The sequence below is a fragment of the Scomber scombrus genome, chromosome 24, assembly GCF_963691925.1.
Source record: "Scomber scombrus chromosome 24, fScoSco1.1, whole genome shotgun sequence".
Classification (NCBI taxonomy): Eukaryota; Metazoa; Chordata; class Actinopteri; order Scombriformes; family Scombridae; genus Scomber; species Scomber scombrus.
Window position 1 is genome coordinate 3,638,585 of NC_084993.1, and position 25,874 is coordinate 3,664,458.

General features: G+C 38.9%; 2 protein-coding genes across 3 annotated transcripts; both read right to left on the bottom strand.

Moving 5' to 3' along the window:
* Nucleotides 1-1,948: 1,948 nt before the first annotated feature.
* LOC133976339 (major facilitator superfamily domain-containing protein 6-A-like) lies at nt 1,949-22,646 on the bottom strand. 2 transcript variants are annotated; one of them, XM_062414533.1, is made up of 8 exons: nt 22,424-22,646; nt 20,186-20,913; nt 19,305-20,152; nt 13,822-13,919; nt 11,214-11,375; nt 10,842-10,940; nt 8,099-8,370; nt 1,949-4,467 (listed from the first exon to the last, which is right to left on the bottom strand). In XM_062414533.1, exons 2-8 carry the CDS (start codon nt 20,909-20,911, stop codon nt 4,288-4,290), a joined length of 2,385 nt encoding a protein of 794 aa, XP_062270517.1. In that variant the 5' UTR covers nt 20,912-20,913; nt 22,424-22,646; the 3' UTR covers nt 1,949-4,287. The 2 variants fall into 2 exon arrangements, with proteins under 2 accessions (XP_062270517.1, XP_062270516.1); XM_062414532.1 differs by having other exon boundaries at nt 19,305-20,913.
* LOC133976661 (leucine-rich repeats and immunoglobulin-like domains protein 1) lies at nt 21,171-25,874 on the bottom strand. Its single transcript, XM_062414919.1, is given in 3 exon segments — nt 21,171-21,238; nt 24,817-24,856; nt 24,858-25,874. Coding segments are annotated over 3 exon segments (1,125 nt in total).

Below are 25,874 nucleotides of genomic sequence, written 5' to 3' on the forward strand. Positions count from 1 at the left end.
CAATCCACAGAAACAAGAGAAATCAATCTTTTTGATGACTCAAGGAGAATTTCTGGATATTACTAATAGAAAGTAGGTGACATAAAAGAAGCTGTATATTCTTGAATACTGCGAAATGCTCAGATGAATGTAGAGGTTGTGAATAAAAGCAATTTCCGTGCCGCTGATTAGTTTGGATGCATTCAAAGGAAACAAAACCACAAGAGAAAAGAAGCAATTTAAGAGATAAAAAACCAAGATGCTGGTAAATGACCTCAATGTTCTTTCTTTCAAGGTGTTGATGGATTGTTATTTTGCTTCTGAATATTAACTTTGAGCATAAAAAAAGGACTTAAGTTGAGGACGAACACGTTTCCTGACAAAGGACACAACTGATGTGTCTACTATCAACTGACTGTCCTGCCAAAGTGCCCACAAGCAAGACACTGAGCTGATTAACATGTACGCCACGCGCTCTCCCTGCAATCGGACGCGTCTGCAGGTCATCATCGCAGTAATTCCCTACAATTGTCAGAGACGTTTACCAGAGAACAAACGTTGCCAACCCCCTTTAAAAATTGAGATGCGTGGCGTTTGCTCGACGGCTCGTGGTCATGACACCATTGCAGAAAACAACAAGTATTATAAAAATGCATTATTAAGAAAGACAGAACAACAACAACAACAGCAGCAGCAGCAGCAGCAGCAGAGGGGTTTATGAAATTTCATCACAGATATCAGACAGGCTGAATGTGCCAAGACGGGTTTGATTTTTATTTTTTAGTTGTTTTTTTTTACGACAGCACATAGTCTAGTTTTTGAGGAAGCCTATTACTGTCCTCCCACACACACCCATCAGTAGCAGGCGCACCACGACCTCAATAACCCTCCAAACACACACACACACACACACACACACACACGACTAGTTCAGTCCATTTAAGATGCCATAATTTCAACCGGAACGCTACTGCCATCAAGTGGTTGATTTTAGGTACTACATGTGATTTCAAAAAAGCATCATGCAGCAGATTTAAACCCTGAACATCTGCCATGTTCTCCTTTCTATCATGAAGGAAAGAAAACCTGCAAATAAATCAACAATCAATCATCTTGTTTCGTGCTACTGTCAACCGTTTGAGTTTCTGAGAGTGAAAGTTCATTTTTGAGCTTCTTGTGGTGGAATAATTGTCCTTTTATGTTAGTAAATGAGGCAGTAAAACAATGTAAAAACACTCTCGACGTTAAAGTACTTCATTTAAATTCTCACTGACATATGTGTTGATCCTGTTTGTTTTAATTTCTCTCAAATTGAGAATTACCAGCAAAATGGACTTAAAGTATCAAAAGTAAAAGTAGTAAATTGGTTGCGAGATGATTAAAAAAAGAAAAAAAACAAACAAACTTATTTAATTATTTTTTGGGTGAGTTTTTCTGTGATCTTTGCTTTTTGGGACATTTTTGGGTATTTCCCCTTTTTAGACTTTGATGCTTAGAAAAAGGGAAATTTGAACATCTGCAATCTTGCAACACATCTGGGCTTCTGAAGAATACATGCAATGACGACGAAAGCTTCAAATGGATCTTGTGGTCGCAAAATCTTAAAACTTTCATCTCTGAGTGTTAAAAAACTTTTATTCTTGAGCTCAAACTCAACAGCTTGACAAAATCTTAACCCAAAGTTCATTTACTAGACTTTTACATCTCATGATTTGTCATCAGGAGAAGAGTGAGAGCTCTGGGAAAAGCTAGTAAGTACATCTTGAGTCTGGTTACAGCATTTTAAATCCATTTATGTTCAGGTTTTTTGCTCTAAAGTCAGTTTTATAACGATAATCAATCAATTATTGGACAATATTTTAAAATGGGAAAATACTTATTAGTTTAAGCCAAAGTTACGTCCAGTTTCAACAGGAAATAGATCTTATTTAAGAGGGAGAAGAGTGAAACAAATACACACATGAACAGTAAATACACAACACGCTTTTAATAGTATTTTTACCAATATGATCAATATTACACGGATACTGTGTTAAAGAGCTGATATTGGCCTTCATCACTGAGTTTCCTCCTTTTACCTCATAGACAGAAAATACAGGCTAAATATAACCTGATCACTTCTTTACACTTTGTTTATCTACTTAATTAAAACCTCCAAACAGAAGAATTTCATCTCCGTCGACGGCCGAAATGAAATTCAGTTTCTGAGGCTGCAAAAAACACTGAAAACTGGGAATTATTTGGCATGAAAATGGAAAAGAAAAGGCGGGAAAATACAGTGTGACGCCTTCCATTCGGCAGCTTCTATACAAAAATAGTTTTTGTATGCAGTGTTGAAAGTGTCAGATCGTCCTGTAGGAGTTTATATAAAGGGATCCTTGCTTTGACGTTTAATGATAAGAAGATATTACAGTAATGATGATGAGGAGGCACTTCTTCTTCTTCACAAATTCTTCACTAAATTATACAAAATATGCAGCAAACAATCGTCCGTCTCAGCAAGAAGTTTTATCTCCAGCTGAGTCTTCAAAGAGCTTTTTTTCCCCTATATTATTATCTTGGAAGAAGTGAGAAAATCTGAAGAGCTTTGAAAACTACTCAAATTCAAAGTTGTTTTTTTTTTGCACATCTCTGCTCTTCTGAAGTATTACAGTGGTTTCATATAAACAAAAGTGCTACAGAGCTGAGAGGAAATGATGATGGAGAATTTGGCAAAGACAAAACAAAAGCTGAATAATAATAATAACATTAATGACGCTACTTGTGCAGAAATTACACTAACGTCACTCTCTCAACAATAATAATAATACACTAATTTCAGAAGTCATATCTGTATTTCTTTTGCTAATTTAAGAAGAAATCAGTCTCAGTTGTGTCATTTTCTGGCTTACAGCTGCTAATGATTCATCTGCTTCTTACTAGTTTTTAACTTTAATGATATTATAAAGCACTGGCAGCATTATATATGTGTTACAGTATATAAGCTTATTGTATGTTCCTTTATGTAAAAATCTTACATCTGAAAAGTAGAAAGTAGTTTCTAAGTGTCAGAAGCTCTGAGGAATGTAAATTTTAACATGTACAATTCAGACACGATGGAGCTGAAGAGTATCATGTGGTTGAAAGCGCTGACCCTCATCCTCCAGTGTAAAAAAAACACATTTAACCCTCCTGTTGTCCTTGAGTCAAGGGAGGAAGGGAGGGAGGAAGGAAGGAAGAAAGGGAAGAAGGAAGGAAGGGAGAAAGAAGGGTGGAAAGGAGGGAGGAAGGAAGAAGGAAGGAAAGGAGGTAGGAAGGGAGGTAGGAAGGAAGGAAGGAAGGATGGAAGGAAAGGAGGAAGGATGGAAGGGAGGAAGAAGGAAGGTAGGAGGGAGAAAGGAAAAGAGGAAGGGAGGAAGGAAGGAAAGGACATAGGAAAGAAGGAAGGGAGGAAGGTAGGGGGGAGGAAAGTAAGAGAGAAGGAGGGAGGGAGGGAGGGAGGGAGGGAGGGAGGGAGGGAGGGAGGGAGGAAAGAAAGGAAGGAAGGAGGGAAGGAAAGAAGGAGGGAGGGAGGAAGGAAGGAAGGAAGGAAGAAAGGGGAATGGAGGATGGAAAGAGAGAGGAAGGAAAGAAAGAGAGAAGGAGGGAGGAAAGAAGGACAGACGGAAGGAAGGAAGGGAGGAAAGAAGGAACAGTCAAAACAGACGGGGTCAATTTGACCCGGGAGGACGACACGAAGGTTAAATCAACATAAAACCGACTGTAGTGGAATAATTTAACATTTTCTTTACTATGTTGTTTTACAGTATTAAATATAATCTCATTTGCTGACAAATTTTTCTAAATAATGCTTTTTTAACGCCTTCGATCTGTGCCGTCGACCATTTCTTTGCATCTTTGAACACTTTACAGTAAATTAAATCACCATCTTCATCAGATTTCATCACTTTTTCCCCCCGTTACGTGTATAAATAAGCAAATAAGAGAGGCACGTTTTACATTTTGAAGGTTTTTTCTTTCCTTCACGCTCCACCGGTAAAGGGAACATTAGTTAATATAGTGCATTATGCTCAAAAAACCTTCAAACACGCCCCTACCTCCAAAATAGTTGCAAAAACAATATCCATAGAAACAGGTATGAGTCTTAAAAAACGTTCAGCACTTTTTTTGGGACATTACTGCCTCATTTAAAGCTGATTTTTACTAAAAATAATCCATATTTTGTCTCATTTCTAGAGAGTTTCCGTCATTAATGAAACTGTAAAGACCTGTTAAGATGGATATTATTCGCACACTGATTTTAAAGCTCTCTGCGTGTGTAAATTGAAATCAGCCCGTGCTTTCTGCTGTGAAGGCGGGGTTTTCTTTGGGTCCTCCTGCCGGGTGCGTTTGGTGTTTGTCGTCCTCGTTGTTAGAGTCTGTGGGTGCAGGCCGGGTGGGGTCAACGTTGGGGTTTCCGTGCGACGTCTCCACCGCTTCGTAATCAGCAGACGCTCGCTCACTGGATATCTAAACAACAACGGAAAGGAGGAGAACAAACAGTGACATCATCTAATATTTAGAGGAAATATCTGTAAAGGCGGCGAGAAACAGAAACAGGAACAAGAACAGGAAGCTAGCTGAGAGTGTTTCTACCTAATGAACCAGACGTTTATCTTAAAGCAGGAGGGACAAACATTTTCATTCAAGGGCCACATACAGCCTCATTTCATCTGATGTGGGCCGGACCGTTAAAAAGATGGAAGGAAGGAAGGAAAAGAAGGAGGAGAAGGAAGATAAGACAGTAAGGAAAGATGGCAGGAAGAATGGGAGGAAGGAAGGAGGAGAAGGAGAAGGAAAGAAGGAAGGAAGGAAGGAAAAGAAGACAGGAAGGAAATATGGAATAAAGGGAAAAAGGACATATGGAAGGAAGGAAGAAAGGAAAAGAAGACAAGAAGGAAGGAAGGAAGAAAGGAAAAGACAAGAAGGAAGGAAGGAAGGAGGAGAATGAAAATAAGACAGTACAGACAGATTGAAGGAAGGAAGAGAAGACACCAAGGAAGGAAGGAAGGAAAATAACACAGAAAAGAAGGAAGGAAGGAAAGATGGAAGAAAGGGAAGAAGGAAGGATGAAAAGGAGGACGGACGAAAGGAAGATAAGACAGTAAGGAAAGATGGAAGGGAGAATGGGAGGAAAAGAAAACAGGAAAGAAAGAAGGAAGAAAGAGAAGAAGAAAGAATGAAGAGAGAAAAGGACAGATGAGAGGAAGGAAGAGAAGGAAGAGAAGACAAGAAGGAAGGAAAAGACGACAGGAAGGAAAGTGGACCGGATCGGACCCCTCTGCGGGCCGGTTGTGGCCCACGGGCCTCATGTTTGACCTCCCTACCTTAAAGTGTCCACTAAGAAACTAACTGGTTGCACAAAGATAAATTCAGACTATTACGTTTCATCTTTAAAAAATAAAAAGAGTCAAACTTTACATTCTCATATTCTGCACTGATGTGTTTTTACCTTTTACATCCAGCAGCAGGATCGGCTGCGATCTGACAGACGGCTGCAGATGTTTGGACTGAAAGCTGCGTTTAAATTCTGCTCCAAAGTTGGCGGGAAAAGTTTCTCTGAGCTCAACTTAAATCTGAGTTGAAAGCGCGAACATACGAGCAGGATTAGAGACAATCGTGGTCGAGAATTCATCCTCAACACCAGTGTGATGTGAGAAAATGTAAAGCCATTGTGTATCCATCAGTTAAACATCTTAAATAAATATATATTTGGGTTTTTAAATGTGTTTAAAAGGACTTTTAATGCTATAATCGCTCTTCTTTTGTGGTGAAAATAGACATAAATTATTATTCAAAAGTAGAGCGAAAAAGCAGCAGACTGTCTTTAAAAGTGACAAAAACGTAGAAAATAAAATGTATAAAATTAGTTCAGAAATAGATAAAAATGTGTCTGTTCTTATTTTTGTGCAACCCTACTTTTAAAACCTCCCGAACAAACTCACACATCACCTGAACAGAAACCGATCAGATCGATTGACGATGAAATGATCAGACACACACACACACACACACACCTAGATGCCACATTGTTTGCTACTGATGTCATTATATATTAAGTATATCAATCAGTTTGTCTTCCTCTTCCTTGTTCTTTCTTCCTTTTCTTCCTCCCTTCTTTTTCTTTCTTTCTTTCTTCCTCTTCTTCCTCCCTTTTACTTCATTGTTCGTTCTTTCTTCCTCCCTTTCTTTCATTCCTCATCTTTCTCCTCCTTGTTCTTTCTTTCCTCGTCTTCCTCCCTTTTCTTTTTTCTTTCTTTCTTCCTCCCTTTCTTTCCCCTCCTTGTTCTTTCTTTCCTTATCTTCCCCCTCCTTGTTCTTTCTTTCCTTATGTTCCCCCTCCTTGTTCTTTCTTCCTCTTCTTCCTCCCTTTCTTTCTTTCTTTCTTTCTTTCTCTTCAGACATTCAGACGGCTGAAGCTTCATCTATATACATCAGATCAACTTTAATATCGTGTCATGATAACTTTTTTTATTACATTTCTTTCTTTAAACCCAGACACCAGACCAACGTAGCGGGCGTTGGCGGGCGTCTGGATGTGGCGTCTACGTGTACGCACAGTATCTACGGGCGGAGTCGAGGATGACATCAGCGGAGAGTAACGCAGGCATGCACCTCGTTAAGAGAGACGTCATGACACAACGGGCGTGGGAGGAGAAATACGCATGCATGTACACGGCCGCCACATACCACACACACACACACAGACACACACATACACACACACACACACACACACACACACACACACACACACACACACACACACACATACCACACACACATACCACACACACACACACACACACACACACACACACACACACACACACACACACACAGGTATGGATGAGTCACTGTAATCACCGCATGCATCAACACACACAAAAGGAAACTCTGGACAGACATGTCTCCCCCCCCACACCTACACACCTACACACACGGTAGCTTTCCATTGACCTTTGCACACATTAATGTCTCACCTCTTTTCTGTGTGTGTGTGTGTGTGTGTGTGTGTGTGTGTGCGTGCGTGCGTGTGTGTGTGTGTGCGTGTGTGGGTGGGCAGACGGAGAGAGGAGGAGGAAGTGTCAGAAAGTTAATGTTAGTAAAGCGTGAAGAACATTTCCTACACGGTCATAAAACTATCAGACGTGACAGCTGGAAAACATCAGTCACTATTATTATTATTAATTATATTTATTAATAATTAATACTAGTGACAGCTGCAGCAGGGCTCAACGTGTCTTTTTCCAGTTACAACACGCATTCAAAAAAACACAAAATCAAACATGTTAAGTGATTATTGATTCATCAATAATATGATTTACATATTTGATTGTTTTTTTATAACTTTATAAATGAAACAAATAAACCAAATCAGCTGTAAGAAACATCTGATATTTTACAGACTAAACGATTGATTAATCAGAAGAGTAATTGATTAATTGGCAGTGAAAGGATCATAAAATCCTGAACTGGCTGCAGCTTTAAAGAATATATATACCTTAAATTATTAAAACTACTATAAAGAAGTGTAGTTTTCTTTTTATTCTGTTTATAGATCATTAAATGCACTTTTAGATATTATATATATTGTTATTGATCATCACAGCTAGTAACTTATGTTTTTTTTTTTACTTTAAATCTTCAATTTGCTTCATATTTATCTTTAAATGAATGTTGTCTGCTTGTTTTTCCTCCTGAGATATTCTAAATGAAGTGTTTGAAGTTTAATAAATGGGATAAAATAAGCTTTAAAATATAAATTTATCTGATATTTATTCTATAAAAGCAACAACTAATGACACAATATCTCTAAAACTGATGATCTACTTCCTGTCATCTTTGACATTAATGCTGACAAGCTATAAGAATATGTGATAATTAAGATTAGATTGAACTTTTATTGTCATTTTAAGGCACTGAGAGAAAGAGATGCAGATAGATTAATGCAAAATAGGGGAAGAAATGCTCATTTATAAGCATTATATTTACAGAATGAAGGGTAAATTACTAATCTAAATAAATAATGTCTTTCCTTTCTTGACTTTTAATCATTTAATAACTGTATTAAACATGTTTTGAGTCATGATTTGTTCACCTGCAGCGGTTGATTCTCCGCCGGCGGCCCTCCACTCTTCGCCATGATCATCATCTCTCTGATCTGGACGATGGCGAAAGCGATGGTGACCCAGGGGGCGCCAGAGAGCACCCAGGCGGGCCGGGTCACGTCCTCCTGATCCTCCTGGTGCTTCGTCTTCTTGATGGGCAACACGGCGGATCCTTGAGGAGTCTGGCTCTGGACCAGGTCGATGGTGGCGATGGGGACCGGGCTGGACGGGACGGGGATGTTCTCCGCCAACATTTTATCCTCTGAGAGAAGAAGAGAGGTGAAAAGGAAAGGTTGGAAAGAAAGAAATGGATCAGACTCAGGGTCAGATTTAAGTATTTTTAAGAAGCATAACTAATCAACTAATTAAAACAAGAAAAAAAAAGAAATATAGTAAAAAAAAAAGAATGGTGTAAAAGACGCACCTTTGACGCAATATTTTTTTCATTTAAAAGAGGGGTGTGTTTTAAACACCAGTTAAATACAGAAATACAGAAATACAGAGAGGTTGGATCTGCATATGATCATAGGTCTGTAAAAGGCTCTAAACTAAGAACAATAACTATAACTATAAAGATAACGATGTGAGTGTCCACAGTATGAACTATAACGTCCTATAAACAGCTGTTTCAAGCACGCACTGATGAAAACAGACCTGTTAATGCTGTATGTTGTACAGAGAAATGATTCAGTGTCTTGATCAGAAGTATTTCAGACACAAGTAGCTGTGGTGTTTCAGTATTTACCCGGCGGGGAGTTCTGGTCCTCTGAAATGATGCCAACGCGGAAGTAACTTAAAACTGCATTCTATCAAAGGGCCACCAGGGGGCGACCGTTTTGGTGTCAAAAGGACTTCCGTCTCTATACAAGTCAATGGAGAATTCACCAACTTCTCACTTGATTTCTAACCTCAGTAAACGTTTTCAAAATGTGTTTATGGTCTCAATCGCTAGTTTAAAGCCTTCTTCAATGCAGTATGATGTTCATTTGTGAAATTTTGGCCTCCCTGATTTTATATTTGACGATAAAGCAGAGTATGCATTGGGGCGTGGCTACGTGGTGATTGACAGGTTGGTTGGTTCACAGGTTCAGGAGGGCGCCTCTTGCTCCTCCTGATGCCCATATAAGTAGAATCCCTGTTGTTTTTTTTACCTGGCATGCACCGGAAATGTTCAAGATGGCGCTGCCCAGATCTGAAACTATTCGCTTCCAAGCAGCAGTCCACAAACCAATGGGTGACGTCACGGATGTTACCTCCATTATATATACAGTCTATGGTATTTACAGACCAAACTGATGTTGAAGCGTGACTTGGCTGCAGTAGTCTAGTTTTTAGGACTCAGTGAGCACACAGCTGCACAATGTATTAAATAGTCTGAGTTAATATACCGGTCCAGTTCAGTTAAGCAAATCATTACTGGACCTTTAACCATTAACCCAACACACTGTTTCAGGCGTAATATGTGTGTTTTAATTGTGTTTCAAATAGTGTTGTTTTTGGCGGCCTGTTTTAATTTTAGTCTTAGTCTAGTCTTTGTGTCAAGCTGTCATTTTAGTTTTTATTAGTTTTAGTCGACTAAAAATCTAAGCATTTTAGTCTTATTTTAGTCAAAATTATCTGTGAGTGTTTTAGTCTAGTTTTAGTCAATGAAAATTGTATTTTAGTCTCTTTTTAGTAATGCAATTCTATTTAACCCAGTCAATATAGTATAAGTACCTAGTAGTATAGACAAAACCAACTTTTTCTTTTAGCCAAACCCATTTCACAATTCAAACAAGGTTTTCTTATTATTATATTATTGTTACCTTATAGACTCAAGAATAACCCCGGCTGGCCGGCCATCGGTCCCGTTCTCTGTGTCAGTTGTTTGTCGTTAACGTTAACCTACCGCAGCTGCATCTTCTGAATAATGCCGCGAGTGCGGATTGAGGAAGTGACGTCGAAGTGAGACACAGGAAACAGAAGTACTGCAAAATAATAGTAACAACGCGACTAAACGAGACGAAATAACGTTATAACATTTCGTCTCGTCTCGTTTTCGTCACGTGATAAAGGTTCGTTGACGACGATATTTAGTCATAATTTTCGTTGACGAAAGCAACACTAGTTTCAAATAAAAGTAAACTGAGAAAGTTTTGGAGTATAAAAATGTGTGTTTATAAATGAATAACTACTGATGCATTCATATAACCCAGTCTTTAATAGAAGTGTTATTCCCAGTATGTTACCCCCAAAATAGACTGAGACTTATACACAGATGCAACTTATATTTGTATAAATAATAAAAATACTAATAAATATGACCTAATACACTTTCTATTATATATAAATTAATCAAAAAGGGAAGAAAAGCAACTGTTTTTCTTGATGAAACCTTTCAACACGTCATGCTAAGATTGTTGATGATCATATTAACTATCGACTGAAGATGATTTATTTTTTTATTAATTTGGCTCAAAATCTGTTGATAAGATATTAAACATCTACTGCAGATAAACTAACCTGTTTTTCACACTTTGAGACTTAATAATACATATTACATAATTGTGGACAAAACCTTTATAAATTTGACAGTTTCATTTTAATGAATCTCCTTTTATAAGTGTTGTGGCTCCTGTTTAATGTCCAACTTCCTGTTAACGTGCTCAAACGCATTGTTTAAATAATTTTATCAGCGATGTGGTATCAGAACCAAAAAGGAAACAGAGTGTTTGGACGCAGGAAGTTTCCCACCTTTCCCCTCGCTCTCGCCGCTCAGACACTGGATGAAGGAGAAGATGAGGAGGATTACGAGGGAGGCCATGCCGATGCCTCTGAACGTCTCTGCAGCACCTGAGAAGCAAAGGAAGCAGAAAAACTATCAATATCACAGATAAATGATGATACTGAGGGAAATCCTGCAGTTACATTTCACTTGGAGTTGCAGTTTTCTTCCACTAGAGGGCAGAAAAACATTAAAACAGGCTGAAAGATGCATGTATTTATTCACATTTTCAATTTGCATGAAAAAAGCTGAGAGAAAGTATTAAAGAAATATTAAAAAACGAGGCGTAAAAGCAGATTTTAACAGACATAAAATACACTGAACACTGACTACAGTCGTACCGAAGTAGCTGACAAACACTCCTCCCACCATGGCTCCACAGCCGCGGCCCAAGCCGAGGTGCAGGCCCTGCAGGATGCCCTGCGCAGACGTCCTCAGGGCCGGCGGGACAGCAGCGCTCAGGTAGGAGATACAGGCTGCCCAAACTGAGGCGTGGGTCACACCTGGAGGACACAAAGAGACAGACATGGGTCACAAATGGAGCAGCATGATGAAACCACTTAAAAAACATAATAAACACAGAGTTAACCTTTAAATTTAAGTGATTTTTGGGTGATAAATTGAGTAATATCTACACTTTTTTGAGGAATAATAAAAAAGTGGCATTTATTCTTCATGTAATTAGCTGGAGCAGTCAGAGAAGTTCATGTATTTTAATCTGCGCTGCATCAAAACTCAGCAGCATTTAAGCTATTTTACAACAATTACAACTGTAAAATAAGATGTAGAAGAGAAAGCCGCTGCTTTAATATTCTGAAAATGTTGTAAAAATGTTCAAATGTTTTTATATGTAACCTACAAACACACACAGACAATGGTTCATTTATATAAAAATCTCTATAATCCGTCAATTCATCAGCAGCCAAATTATTTTCATAGATGAGATTAGAAAAGTATAACTGGAAGTAGTTGGAACATTTTTAATTACATTGTTTTATTTCTGTTAGTTATTAAAGTTTTTATTATTTCTTGATGTATTATTTGATGTTTCTACTGCAGCCACAGATATGTTGGTATCAACGTACTAACGAGAAACTGCAGAAGAGAAAAGTGGAGATATTTATAACTATGAGCTTCTGGGGTTTTTTGGGGTGTTGAAGCAGTGATGCTCGCTACGGTTTTTGTTCTCATTTCTTCTTCTCATTTTTCTCCGCTAAAAATATTCATGCTGCAGAAACCGTGAGAATAAAAGTGTAAATTTAACCCACAACTCAGGCACACGAAAAGACATTCATCATTTTTATCTCTTATGTCTTCTGCTCTAAAAATGTCAAATTGTGCAGTTTTATCTCAATCTGCTTGCACCCTGATTAGATACTTGATATATGTTCAATTAATTTAGTAAATTTTGGTTTATAAATCATCAAAACAGCAAAAATGCCAATCACATAAGTCCTCGATGACGTGATCAAACATCTTATTCTGTCCAAAAAACACTCAAAAACACGACATTTTCTGTGATGTAACGCCAAGAAAAAGCAGCAAATTCTCTTTAATTTTCTTTAATAGTCTAATTTAAATGATCCTGATGTAAAAAATGTTGAAATATACTCATCAGATGTTTAAAAACCTCAAATACTCACATCAGGAATTAGTATTTATTGATCTGTAGAGTTTATTTAAGGCGCAAAATGACTTTTAGAGGAATATTAAAGTGTCATAGTCGATATGTTCTTAAAATATCCATTATGTGTTGATATATTTCTGCTTGAACAGTAACAGTAAAAGATTATGAAAATGTTCTTATAGTCATGTGATCTGTATTTGTTGACATGACACTAATTAAAAGTCATATTACATAAATAGGTTTTCAGCTGTCGTCTAAAAATGTTCACAGAGCCCAAATCCCTTATAGCTTAAAGTAGAGTAATCCATAATTTTGGAGTTTAATTAACCGTCCTTTTGTCCTCCCAGGTCAATTTCAACTAGTTTGACTGTTTAAAAGCATTACATATAATATACATCATCACCGAATTCTGTTTTAGACCCTTTTTAACCAACTTCATTCCAACTTTATACTTATTTTTTGGAAATGATGGTGAATAGGCCTCATTTAAATGAAATTCTACATAATTTTTGAGTTGAAAATCAGAAATTATGGATTATTTTAGCTAAATGTAAGATAAGAGGAAAATATGTTGCTGGATTATCACAGACTGGTATATGTCACAAAAGTTAAGTCAGGATACTGTTTTGAAACCATTTAAAACATTCAAATGGCAGCACAAAGTCACACCTGTTGTGTTTCTGGGTCAAAATGGTTATACTGATATGTATATATTTATATATATCTATATATATATATATTTATATATATATATACATTGTTAAATGGGTCAAATTTGAGCTGCACTTCCTATTTTCTTGTGTGCATAATTGTGTGTATTAAAAACCTCAGTAGTAGGCGATATGAGAGCTTGTGAAGGATTGTAAAAAAACAGTCTGCAAACCATTTAGAGCTTTAAAAAAAATCTATTGTAAAAGACACTGGGTGAGAAAGAAGTGCAGCTAAAACTAAAGTAAATATGCTCAACTCTTCCTTATTTTGGTTAATAGTCTAGCAGCTCATTTTTACAGTTTTGAAACAGCTTCCTGGTTTGTTTTTCGGCGCCCTTCCGTTTGTCTCTAGGATGTGAACGTGTGAGTCAGATTCCTCTCCTTCTACAAACTCATCAACGTCTGAAAGCTGCAGCTCGAGCCGCCGCCTACCAACCAGCACATCCTGCTTCTCTGCTGTCAGCAAGTCAGGCTGCTGGAGGAAGAAAAGAAAAAAAGAAAAAAGAGGCCATCTGATAAGCTGCCTGTTAGACAAACACTGCCAGGCTGCCTCGGTGTCCCCTGGGTCCTAGCTTACCTCCTTCTTCCCTACAGACTGACATAATGAGTTACCTTGAAGGACCTCCATAGGCAGCACGGTCCAGGCGTTGGTCAGGTAGGAGATGTACAGGTAACGCGCCGTGTTGCAGGCCAGGCCGATGTACAGCACTCTGAGGGGGAAAGACGGAGGATGATTAGTCAATTAATCAATAAATTGATTATGTGAAGAAATGATCGGTTTATTGTTTCAGTCATTTTTCAAGCAATAATCTAATTTTTCTTTGACATACACTACCGGTCAAAAGTTTTAGAACACCCCAATTTTTCCAGTTTTTTATTGAAATTCAAGCAGTTCAAGTCCAATGAATAGCTTGAAATGGTACAAAAGTAGGTGGTGAACTGCCAGAGGTAAAAAAAAAAAAAAAAAGAAAAAAAAAAGGTAAGGTTACCCAAAACTGAAAATTATACAAAAACACTTGTGTTTGTAGGTCTTTCCTACAGAGAAATTGAAAAGAAAGTCAAGGTGTCCGTGGGTACAGTTTCCTTCAACAAGCACTCAGAAACTTGGGGAAACTCTGAAAGGAAGAGGTCTGGCCCAAAGCCACAACAGAGTCAGAAGACAAGTTTCTGAGAGTCAACAGCTTGCGTGACAGGACAACAGCTTCAAGCACAGCTTCATGGTGGTCGTAGTAAGCAAGTCCCAGTTTCAACTGTGAAGAGAAAACTTCGAGTTGCAGCTAGAAAGCCATTGCTAAGACATCAGAATAGGAAGAAGAGGCTTGCCTGGGCCATGAAACACCATCAATGGACTACTGAAGACTGGAAGAAGGTGTTATGGACTGATGAATCAAAATTTAAAACATTCTGTTTATCACGCAGGACTTTTGTATGTCGTCGAGTAGAAAGGATGGTTCCTCAGTGTGTGACATTAACTGTCAAACATGGAGGAGGAAGCATGATGGTCTGGGGCTGTTTTTCTGGATCCAGGGTCGGCTACCACAGCATTCTGCAGCGATGCCATGCAGAACCCTCTGGTATTATTAGCTTTATTGAATGTGGTTTGTTTTAGGTTTGCAACTATTGATTACTTACAGCAAAAAATACAGGAAAATTCACGCAGGTATCATCATTTTACCAGATTTACAAGATATTAATGCTTGTTTGATCTGACCAACAAGTTAAAAACCAGCAGATATTCAGATAATAAACTCTACATGACAAACAAAAGCATCAAATCATTAAATCTTAGACAGTTTTTTTGACAGTTTTCCTTGGAAAAAAGTGGATTTATTAAGTAAAATTATGATGTTTTTAGATTACGTCTTGATCAGGTAAAGTCGGGTAAACTTCTTTAAACCCTGAATTCTTTCTATCCCCACTGATTGATGAGGATTTTGACATTTTTGTAAGCTTTAGTTGAGCTCTTATAATGATTGATTATCATCTAACACATTTGGCACCTCGTGTATCACTGTTTTTTTTATTACTTTTCCTGAATTTGGCCACAAAACAAGTTCACCCAACTGCTAAACATCTGACTACAGTGATTAATGTGCAACTCCGTGTTTCAATATAGCCGTCAAATATGCCGACACATTGATTTATGTGACTGGCTTGATCTGAAATTCACATATGGTCACATTATGTTGAATATTACCTGATAAAAGTCGACTTTTTGGACGCATTGGGCACTCTTCTCTTTTCAGACTGTGCTTACCTTATGATGTGCATACGCTACCCTGAGGCTTTGATTAATCACTGAAAACAATGAATATATTATCAAAATCATTTGTGCTTTAATTTTCTGCTGAACTAATGGATTTACTAATTGTTTAAACTTGAGTTTAGTTTCACAATGACCAAGTCTGCCAGAGCTTTTATCCTGTTTTATTTGACCTTTTGTTGACTAAAAAGTGTCTTAAATTTTATGGTTTTTTAATCACCAAAGTTAACAAAATACAAAATATTAGTGATGATATATAAGAGAAAAAAGCACAACTGTTATCTATTAATTTCACTTGGAAAATCGAACCATTATTAAAATCTGGTGTTTGTCGTTACATGAAGCTTTTTGCTGTTTTTTATGTATTTTCTGTCAATTTCTGTCTTTTAAGCATTCATGTATGCATACTTATTGTTGATTATTGCGTCTGGCATTAGGTCATACTATAAACTTGTCCCTAAACCAATAAACCATTAACTAAATTTAAAGGTTTTGCTGTCAATATGAGGTAATGAAGTCTTGTCGGGCTGTTTCTGATCGTTTGTTAGGTTGCGTTAAAGCATCCATGACATTTTAAGACATCCCTGTTCTGCTATTTGGAGAATCTCTTTGCTCCAACCTTCACAAACAGCAGATAAACCCACCTGAACACAACAACACGCCCTCAGTAAACTGATTTGTTTTCCCCCGGACAGGATTATTCCTCTGTTTGTTCATACAGAGCCGGTTTGCTGAGCACACACATGCATAAAAAACACTTAGTTTCACCTGACAAGCCGAGGATCTCTCACTGAAAATCATTTAAAATCCACAACAGCTTTCATTTTTACCTATATGAGCCTTTTAGTTAATTTTCTTTGGGGGGGAGGGGGCCTACTCTAAATGCTCCCAGATGTTACCGGGATTCAAACCAACAATCAGTCACAACATGAAAGCAGCTGCCCGCATGAAGAAATAACAGGTGATGTGATGTTAGCATTTCCTACTGATGATAATAAGAGCTATTGGAGGGCAGGTTGTATTATCTTAAACGTATATGTTATATATACAAACCCAGAATTATTTCAAAATGCCATCATTAGTTCAATTTAAAGGCACACTCCACCAAATTGACATGAAGTGAAAACAGCTCTATAATGTTTTTTTAGGCAGTTATGATTAGTTGCAAACTATTAAATGAATCACCAACTTTTTGAGTAATTCTTTAAGGGGGAAAAAAAGTCCAAATTTTCAGATTCCAGCTCCTCCAATGTGAACATGTTTTGGTTTCTTGAATCTTCTGTGACGGTAAACTGAATTTCTTTGTGTTGTGGATACAATGAGACATTTGAGGACGTCAGCTTGGGCTTTGGGAAACAGTGATAAACATTTTGTGACATTTTGTAGATTAATTGACAGTGAAAATAATTGTTAATTGTGAATGTTAATTAATTGAAATTGAAAGCGCTTGGTTCATGTAATTTCCTTTGTTGTAAAGCACTTTGAGCTGCATGAAAGGTGCTATAAAAATGAAGTTATCATTATTATGAATAAATGTCTTTAAATTAAGCAAAAAGGAGCTTTTTTGGGGGCTTTTGTAATATTTTTTAATGAACATAAATAAAACAAAACCTACTAGATGTATCCCATATTTCTAATGTGTATTTCTAAGCAGGATGGATTTAGATACATATAACCATTAAAGAAGTTCTTTACCATGTCCTGTGACACTGGAAAATATTTTATATCTTTAAACTGCAGATGGAAAATAAAACTAAAACTTAACTTTCATCTTCCTTTATTAACAAAGAGTTCTACCTCAAAGTTTCCAGTAAAGGAAGAAGTGTGTTTGCAGCTGAGAATCGCACATCCTCACACGCTTGCGGTGTGAGAAAACGTGTGTGTGTGTTTGTGTGTTGAAGCTGATGACTAATGCAGTGACATGCAGAGTTGAATCTTCAGACTGAGTATTTCTGTCTGACTGTACGAGCTGCAGACACTGAAAATGAAATAACTGTACGTTTTTAATAGTCTTTGACTGGCTGCTGCTGTAGGTGTGCTTTATTGCATGTTTAACTTGTATCTAATTATGTGAAATATGGTAGATTTTTTTAAAAATCATGTTAATTAGAAAATATATTGAAGATTTCCTTTAAAATTATCTGTATTGCTTAATTTAAATGTATTTGTGTAAAGAAAACAAATCTATAATATTTAATTCAAATATGACCAAAACAAACTAAATAATCTATTAATCTAATACATTTTTTAATCTATAATCTATTTAGAATAAATAGAAAAATAATCTGTTTTAATTCCGAAAATCAACCTTTTCACATATTTTTACTCTTGGACGGTCGGTCAAACAAAAACAGCACATAGAAGACATAAGAGACAATTTTTCACTATTTTTTTTAACATTTAATTAGAGCTGCAACATTTATTTGATTACTTTAAATCTGATTAGTTGTTTCGTTGACTATTTTGATAATCGATTAATCACTTTATTAAACAAAAGTGCCCAAAATTGGATGTTTCCAAGATCTTAAGTATGAAAATTTGCTGCTTTTCTTAGTATTTTATCTGTCGTGTACTTTTAAAACCATTTACTGACATCACCGTGAGCTCTTCACTACTGCAATCGACTCGTTTTATGGATCAAATTATTAACCAAGAAAATTAATCAGTCAGTAAAATAGTCGTTACAGCCTTGCAGGCAAGTTTTAAACATCCAGACAAATCTGAGACTCCAATTAGACACTTAAACTCCAGCTCCAATATCATTAATAACTCATAAAGTTGCTCCTGTTTAGCTTAATGTGAGCTTCATGACTGTCAGTGCAGCAGCAGCGCAGGTGTGTTTAGTCCTACTTTAACTTCACTTCCTGTTGACTCAGGAGTCGTTTTAGAGTCAACAGAGGAGACGTTGTGTGTTTTATGTGCAGCTCTGATGCAGTTACACAGCAGCAGCCTGAAATCTAACACCGCGCTCTCAAATGTCCCCGCTGCCTGCGAGGTCCGACCCCCCCAAAAGGGAGCCACATCAGCATCAATGACATCATTGTTTCAGACATCAACCTGACGCTTTTCATACACACAGACGTGCTTATTTACTGACATGAACACACACTTTACTGGAAGGATATAAGGCTGCAAGACAGGAGGGATATGTCAGGTTAAAGTTTTTCATTTGTAGCTTGGAAACAGCCTCTGTGCTCTGGTTTCAGAGCTGCAACTAATGTTATTTTTACTATTTATATGTTGTTTGGTCGATAAAATGAACACAGAGGCAAACTATATCTCAACCAACAGTCCACTACCCAAAGACATTCAGTTTACTATCATAAAAAGACTAAATACACCATATATTTTGGTTTTGAATAGGTCAGGGCAATATATTGATACTATATCGATATCGTGATATGAGACTAGATATTGTTTACGTTTTTGGATATGGTAATATCTCGATATGTCCTGGAAGTTCCTGGTTTTAAAGGCTGCATTACAGTAAAATATGTAATTTTCTGAACTTACCAGACTGTTCTAGCTGTTCTGTTATTTATATCAACATTAATGATAATTATTTATCAAAATTTTCATTGTGTAAATATTTCGTGAAAGCATCAACAGCCATCTCTACAATATTGTTTATTTGCTCTAAAATATCGTGATATTTGAGTTTGTCCATATCGCCCAGCCCTAGTTTTGAACTCTGAAATAAGACATTTAAAGATGCCACTTTGGGCTCTGGGAACATGTGACGGGTGACTTTACGACTAAACGTCCTAAATACAATGTTATATTTATAATATTTAGATAGCAATAAAGTAACATCCTCTGAGTCTGTTCTTACCTGACGTGTCCGACCAGCTCGATGAACTTGTGGCTGGTGAAGTAGGCGGCGAGCTCGGAGACATGGCTCAGCACGGAGCAGATCCCGAACAGCGTGTACGTCCCCTTCAGGTCCTCTAGGTGCCAGTACAGGAAGGTGAAGACGAAGCCGTAACCGAAGCCCATGAACCAGGCGACGAACAGGACGGAGCTGTAGCGCACGGTGCACAAAAGCTTCAGAAGGTCGCTGTAGTGGAACTCCTGAGCGCCGATGGGAGTCTGATCCGAAGAGCCCGACTCAGGTAACGCCCGAGGACCCCCCGACTCCTCCAACGCCCCTTCTGCGAGCTCCTGCCGGTATTCGCCGCCTTTCTCGAAGTAGAACTGAGTGGCGACGATGAAAGCCACACCCATGAGCACGCCGAAAACGATGAAGGCAATCTTGTAGTTGTGGAGGCGGTAGTCGGGTAGGATGCAGCCAACACCGTCCAGCACGACGGTGATGTGCGTGTGATCGATCCAGATGCCCACCAGCAGCATGGCGAGACCCCAACCAAGAGAACCCCACATCCTCTGGAGGCCGTAGCGGTCGCGAGCTTTGCCAAGGTACTGCAGGGTGACGGTGTCCACGATGGTGACGGCGGGGGCGCTGAAGAACTCGCCGACGATGATGACGAGCAGAATGAGAAGGAAGTTGGTCTCCACTTGGTCCTGGTTGTAGATGATCTGGTACAGCTTTGGTTTGGTCGGAGCAGGGGAGGAGGTGGTGGTTTTGGTGGTTGTTTTGGCGGTGGTGGTGTTTGGCTTGAGCCGGGTCGTGTTAGCCGGCTTGACGCGGGATGACGTCACCTTAGTGGGAGGCGATGTCACCTTAGAGGGGGACGATGTCACCTTAGATGTCACCTTAGAGGGAGGTGTCGTCACATTGGAGGGGGGTGATGTCACGTTGGCATCCGCGCTTCGCCGGTGCCTAGGGAGCGCGATGACGTAAGAGTCTAGGAGTTCGAAGAGGTCGTGGAAGCTGCGTCGGTTCCTGGCGTGGTGGGTGGAGTTGCTCGGCTGCGTGGGCGTGACGTTACCGTGCGTCACGTGGGACGCAAGCGTCGTCGCGGGAACAGGATTCTTCTCCTCGCACGTCATCTCCGCGGGTTTGACGAAACCGATCCCGCTGTTGAACACAAGCCAGCAAAACACGGAGAACAGCAGCACCGCCTTCCCCTTCTGGAAGCGGTCGGCCACCACACCCCAGAAGGGGGCGCTGCAGAACTCGATGAAGTAGCGGATGCCGACGAGAAGCCCGCTGCGGCTAGCCGACATGCCGAGCTGCTTGTAGTAGACCGGCAGCAGAGGGTGCAGCGAGCCGTAGGCAGCGTAGAAGAAGAAGTAGAAGACTTTGGAGATGAGGAGATGGCTGTTAATGCGGAGGCACATCCTCTCGCAGCAGTCGATGGAGGTGGGCGATGCTTGCTCGGGTGGGGCGTTGGGGTCGGGGGCGACCGCGGGCGGAGCAGACGCACCCGCCTGCTGCTGCTCCATGGTCAAGGTGTTGAACGGCTCGGCCAACACATACTTCCTCTTCTGCTCCTCCTCGTCGTCTGACAGGATGGCAACCTTGTCGTCCGTTGCCATATCTGGAAGATAAGGAAATGAGGCGTCAACGTTCAGTAACCAAATGATGCTCAAGTTAATCCTCTTTCAAGTTTGTTCACCTAAATAAACCTAACACTAGAGTATGTGTAGTCTTTAGAGAGAAAACCTTTACATCTGTCTTTTAGAAACAGCTGATTCTCTTCTTAAAAGCACAACAGTGTTGCAGAAAATAGTCCTGAAGCCATGTTTCTCTGACAGGCCGATCAAACAGACAATACTGATATAAATAGACCCAACCTTAGACGAGAGAGCTTAAAATACTGCAGCTGTTCAGTTTGTGCTTCAGGTGATTCTGAGAGTGTGATGCTAAAACACAACAGACACATAAAACATTAACTCTCACATCTTTTTTTATGAGATTCCTTGTTGGTAAATCATTCATTTGAATCATATTACTAAACAATAGCACCACTATGAGGTAGATTTATCTGCTGCTGACCCTTTGGAGGGGCCCCACCCCTAGGTTGGGAACCACTGGACTAAACTAGCTAACTGTATATAAAGTAATGTAAACTAGCTCCACCTCCAGCATCTACAACAGTAACATGCTGCTCTAACACTGATGCTTCACTATTAATAATCTAATGATGTCATATATAATAATATATCAGTCAGAGGGACCAAACCACTACTTTTACTGTAATACTGCATACTACATCACTCATAATACTGCAGTACTTTTACTGTAATACTGCATACTACAGCACTCATAATACTGCAGTACTTTTACTGTAATACTGCATACTACGTCACTCATAATACTGCAGTACTTTTACTGTAATACTGCATACTACATCACTCATAATACTGCAGTACTTTTACTGTAATACTGCATACTACAGCACTCATAATACTGCAGTACTTTTACTGTAATACTGCATACTACATCGCTCATAATACTGCAGTACTTTTACTGTAATACTGCATACTACGTCACTTAAATACTGCAGTACTTTTACTGTAATACTTTAACTACATTAAACTCATAATACTAATGTACAATAGGACTTCTCATGCAGGTATTTTACTAGTATTACAGTATTTTTACAGTGCAGTGTTGGTACTTTTAATGAAGTAAAGGATCTGAGTACACTAAGTACTATCACAGCTGACTCGTATAATATATGCTGTTGTGTACAACCCTTAAAAGGACCGAAGAAGGGCCGCTAACCTCACTTTGAAACCCTGTCTGTCTGTCACTGACGCTCTTATGCGGAAGTATTTGTTATTGTGAATAGAAACAGTTTAATTTACACCTAAAACAAACCTAATTTAATGTATTTAACGAGGTTTTGATGGCAGGAAATGTCTCAAATGTTGTACAATAATGACAAAACCGGTTTAAATGGCAGAAAACGGCTGTTTAACAAACCTTTATTACACCAGCAGCTTGTAGCGTTGATTTAACTCTTTAAACATGTTTTAAAATGAATATAAATAAGACTAAATATAAGAGAAAAGTCTAAGAAGAAAGAGGGTTTTGTGTCTTACCTGCTCAGGTCACCGCTCCCATTAAACTATGACTGCGCAGTTCTGGATGAATTTCTCTCGCTGCTCGGACATTCCTCACAATAATAACTGAGCCATAAACAATATCTCTTTTTAATGAGAGATAATGAGCTTTAAATGCGTTAAACCGTTCATGTTTTAATGTTTAGTGTTTCAGTCCGGGCTCTTTCTCTTTGTGTGAAGAACAACAGCAGCTCGTCTAACCGGAGCTTCCACCTGTCCTGCTGCTGAAACACGCGCATCAAGCTAGACAAGTGGAGACAGAGACTTCCGGTCCGTGCTTTCAAAATAAATGAAAGCAGGAACTAATACATTCATACATTGTATTATAGTGTTATATTGTGTTATTTTATATTGTATTGTCTCACATGGTATGATATTATAATGTTGTATTGTATTATAATGTATCATTTTACATTGTATTATAGTGTTATATTACATTTTTTAATCTTGTACTGTATCACATGATATATTATAACGTTATATTGTATCATTTTATAATGTAAGGTATTATATCGTATTATGTTATGTTGTTCTTTTAAATTACAATATGATATTATAATGTTATATTGTATTATATTGTACTGTATTGTATTATATTATAACGCATTATGTTATGTTGTGTTCTTTTAAATTGTATTATATCACATATTATATTGTATTTTGTATTATAATGTTATATTGTATTATATTGTATGATCAAAAATGTAATGTATTTATCACAGAACATAACAGTGTAATGTAAAGATATTGTTTTCATTTTCATGTGAATTTCTGTTAAAACTTCTGATTTCATGAACATTTAAAGTGTTTAGTATGTTTCAGGCCAGTAGAGTCCATTGAGAGTGACATCATACATAATACCTGGATCCCAACAGGTGGCGCTGTAGTCACCAACGTTGCTGAGTGTGTCCAGGGGGCGTGTGTGTGTTGGGGTTAGGCAGTTACATTTATGTGTATTTACGTGTTTATTCTGCTTTAACTTTGGTTGATGTCAGCTGTTTCTCTTCATTAAATCCTGTGAGCTTGACAGCAGAGTGGCTCCACCTCAACATCTCCATTGTCCCAATTAAAGGGGAAACTCCCTTTAATCACACTGAAAACGTGTGTGGTGATATTATATTTCACAGCCAATCTAATAATAGGAAGTTGGAACACATATAAATGCACTATACTGGTTTATTTATTAATCATAAAGATGAATCTACATCCTCTTGACTGACTCTGACACTGATTATACAGTAAAATATTGCTCATTTTTAGACATCAGCAGTAAAAATATCACATTACTGTAATATTAGAAGATATTTAAAGATGCAAACTCAACATTTGGTGTATTTTTAACCTCTTAATCTCTTGTTTTGTCCACTTCAGTTCCCTCATTTAAAGATTTTTAATTAAAAAAGTGTATTTACTACACAGCAATGATGTCATTTTGTGCCAGAAACAGATCAACCAACTTAAAGACTGTAAGGGAAAATGTTATAACAGCTGCAGACAATAAGAATATATATAATTATTAAAAAAACAACCTTGGAGCTTGCTGTGTTACATCTGCATCTTTACGCATTTCTATATTCCCCTGTGTTTATTATGAATTATATGACACTTGCAGCTGATTATAATTCAGTTTATATGTGCAGCCACATGAGTTCCTGGAAAGTGTCATAACTCTAAATTACCAGGAGACAAACAGACAAACCCCACCCGTCTGGTGATTTGAGAAAATTAAATTAAAATGCCCTAAAATTGCTTTTTCCACTGCAATACACATTTTCACCAGCAGATGGCGGCGTTGATTACCAGCTGGTTTGTTTTTATGTTGTTTTAAAATGTGAAAAATGGGCAAACTTTGTATTAAATGAGAAAATTATGACACAATTTAATGTCACAACATCCCATTTAATGTTTTCCAGAAGTCAGAGTCACATCATGGGAACATTAAACAACACACGGCTTTCATTTCATCATCATCATCATAAAAAAAGAAACAAAATAAGTGATTCATCATTCAAACGGTTTTTTGTGGGGGTTTGAGAAAATAAACCTTTCTCTTAAATATGAGTCACAATAACTCTTAACTGTGAGTATATTTCATTACAAGCAAACAGTAGAGTGTTTCTGTTGTGGAGCAGATGTTTTGTGATTAACAGACTGCTTTTCTAGGCTTTTTTTTTGGTATGAAGCAGATGGGGAAATCCGACAAAATGAACCACATAATCCAAAAAAATCTCTTTCCAGGCATGCAGATTCACGTGGGATTTAAGCATGGGAGTAAAAGGCCTTACGAGTCATAATGCTGTATTTAAATAACACTAAAAAAGACAAAACTGAGAGAGAAACAGAAGTAAAAGAAGATGTTTCAGTAGTCCGACTCATCTGAAAGCTCCCCCTGCTGCGTCCAGTGCTTCCCCTTCTTCTGCTTCTTCCTCTTCCTCTCGCCCATCACCATGGCGGCCAGCAGGGTGATCACCACGGTGATGGTGATGATGAGCACGGTGACCGTCTCTGCGATGCACAGCTCCGTGTCCACCTCCGTCAGCCGGTATCCGCGCAGGACGGGCGGCACCTTGCACGTCAGGTTGTAGTAGTCGTCCAGGTAGATCCTCTGGATGCTGCGCAGCTTCCGGAAAACCCTCTGGAGGTCGCAGTCGCAGTTCCACGGGTTTTCCTCCAGCAGGATGTGCGTGCTGTAGGTGCTGATGCCGAGGAACGCCTTGAAGTAGATGGCGGACATCTGGTTGCCTGCTAGATTCAGTAAAGTCATGCTGATGAGCGGCTTGAACACACCATCCTCCATCTCATTGATCTTGTTCCCTGCCAGGTTGAGGACCTCCAAAGAGCGCAGCATGGAGAAGATGCCGCTCATCAGAGATGTCAGCTGATTGTCCTCCAGGTGGAGCTGCCTCAGGGAGCTCATGGAGGAGAAGGACCTCACGTGGATGGTGTGGATGGCATTGCTGCTCAGGTTTAACCTCTGCAGGCCGTCCAGGTGCAGGAAGCTCTGGCTGTCCAGGCTGGTGAGGCGGTTGTGTGCCAGCTGCAGCTCCCTCAGTAAGGCGAGGCCTGCGGAGAAGCCCTCGCTCAGGGTGGAGATCCGGTTCCAGCTCAGGTCCAGCTTCTGCAGGAACTCCAGCTGCGAGAAACCGCCGTCCTCCACTGTGCTGATGTTGTTTTTCTGCAGCAGGAGGAAACGCAGCTTGCGGTTTTTGCTGAAGGAGCGCCCTGGGATGACGGCAATGTGGTTGTCGGACAGGTCGAGGAGCTCGGTGGCGGCCGGGACTTTGCCAGGCAGCTGGGTGAAGTTGGCCTCGGAGCAGATGGTGAACTTCAGATCACCCTGACACTTACAGCGCTGCTCACAGCTGTGTGTGCTGTGAGACCTGCAGGACGCCTCGGTCACCACCAACAGGAGGAACAGCAACTCCTTCAT

Coding starts and splice junctions, on each gene's coding strand:
- LOC133976339 (XM_062414532.1), bottom strand. CDS start 20,911: ATGGCAACGGACGACAAGGTTGCCATCCTGTCAGACGACGAGGAGGAG. Junction 11,376..13,821: donor GCCTATGGAGGTCCTTCAAG/GTAACTCATTAT, acceptor TGTGTCCTCCAG/GTGTGACCCACGCCTCAGTT. Junction 4,468..8,098: donor CGGAGAATCAACCGCTGCAG/GTGAACAAATCA, acceptor GTTGTTGTTTAG/ATATCCAGTGAGCGAGCGTC.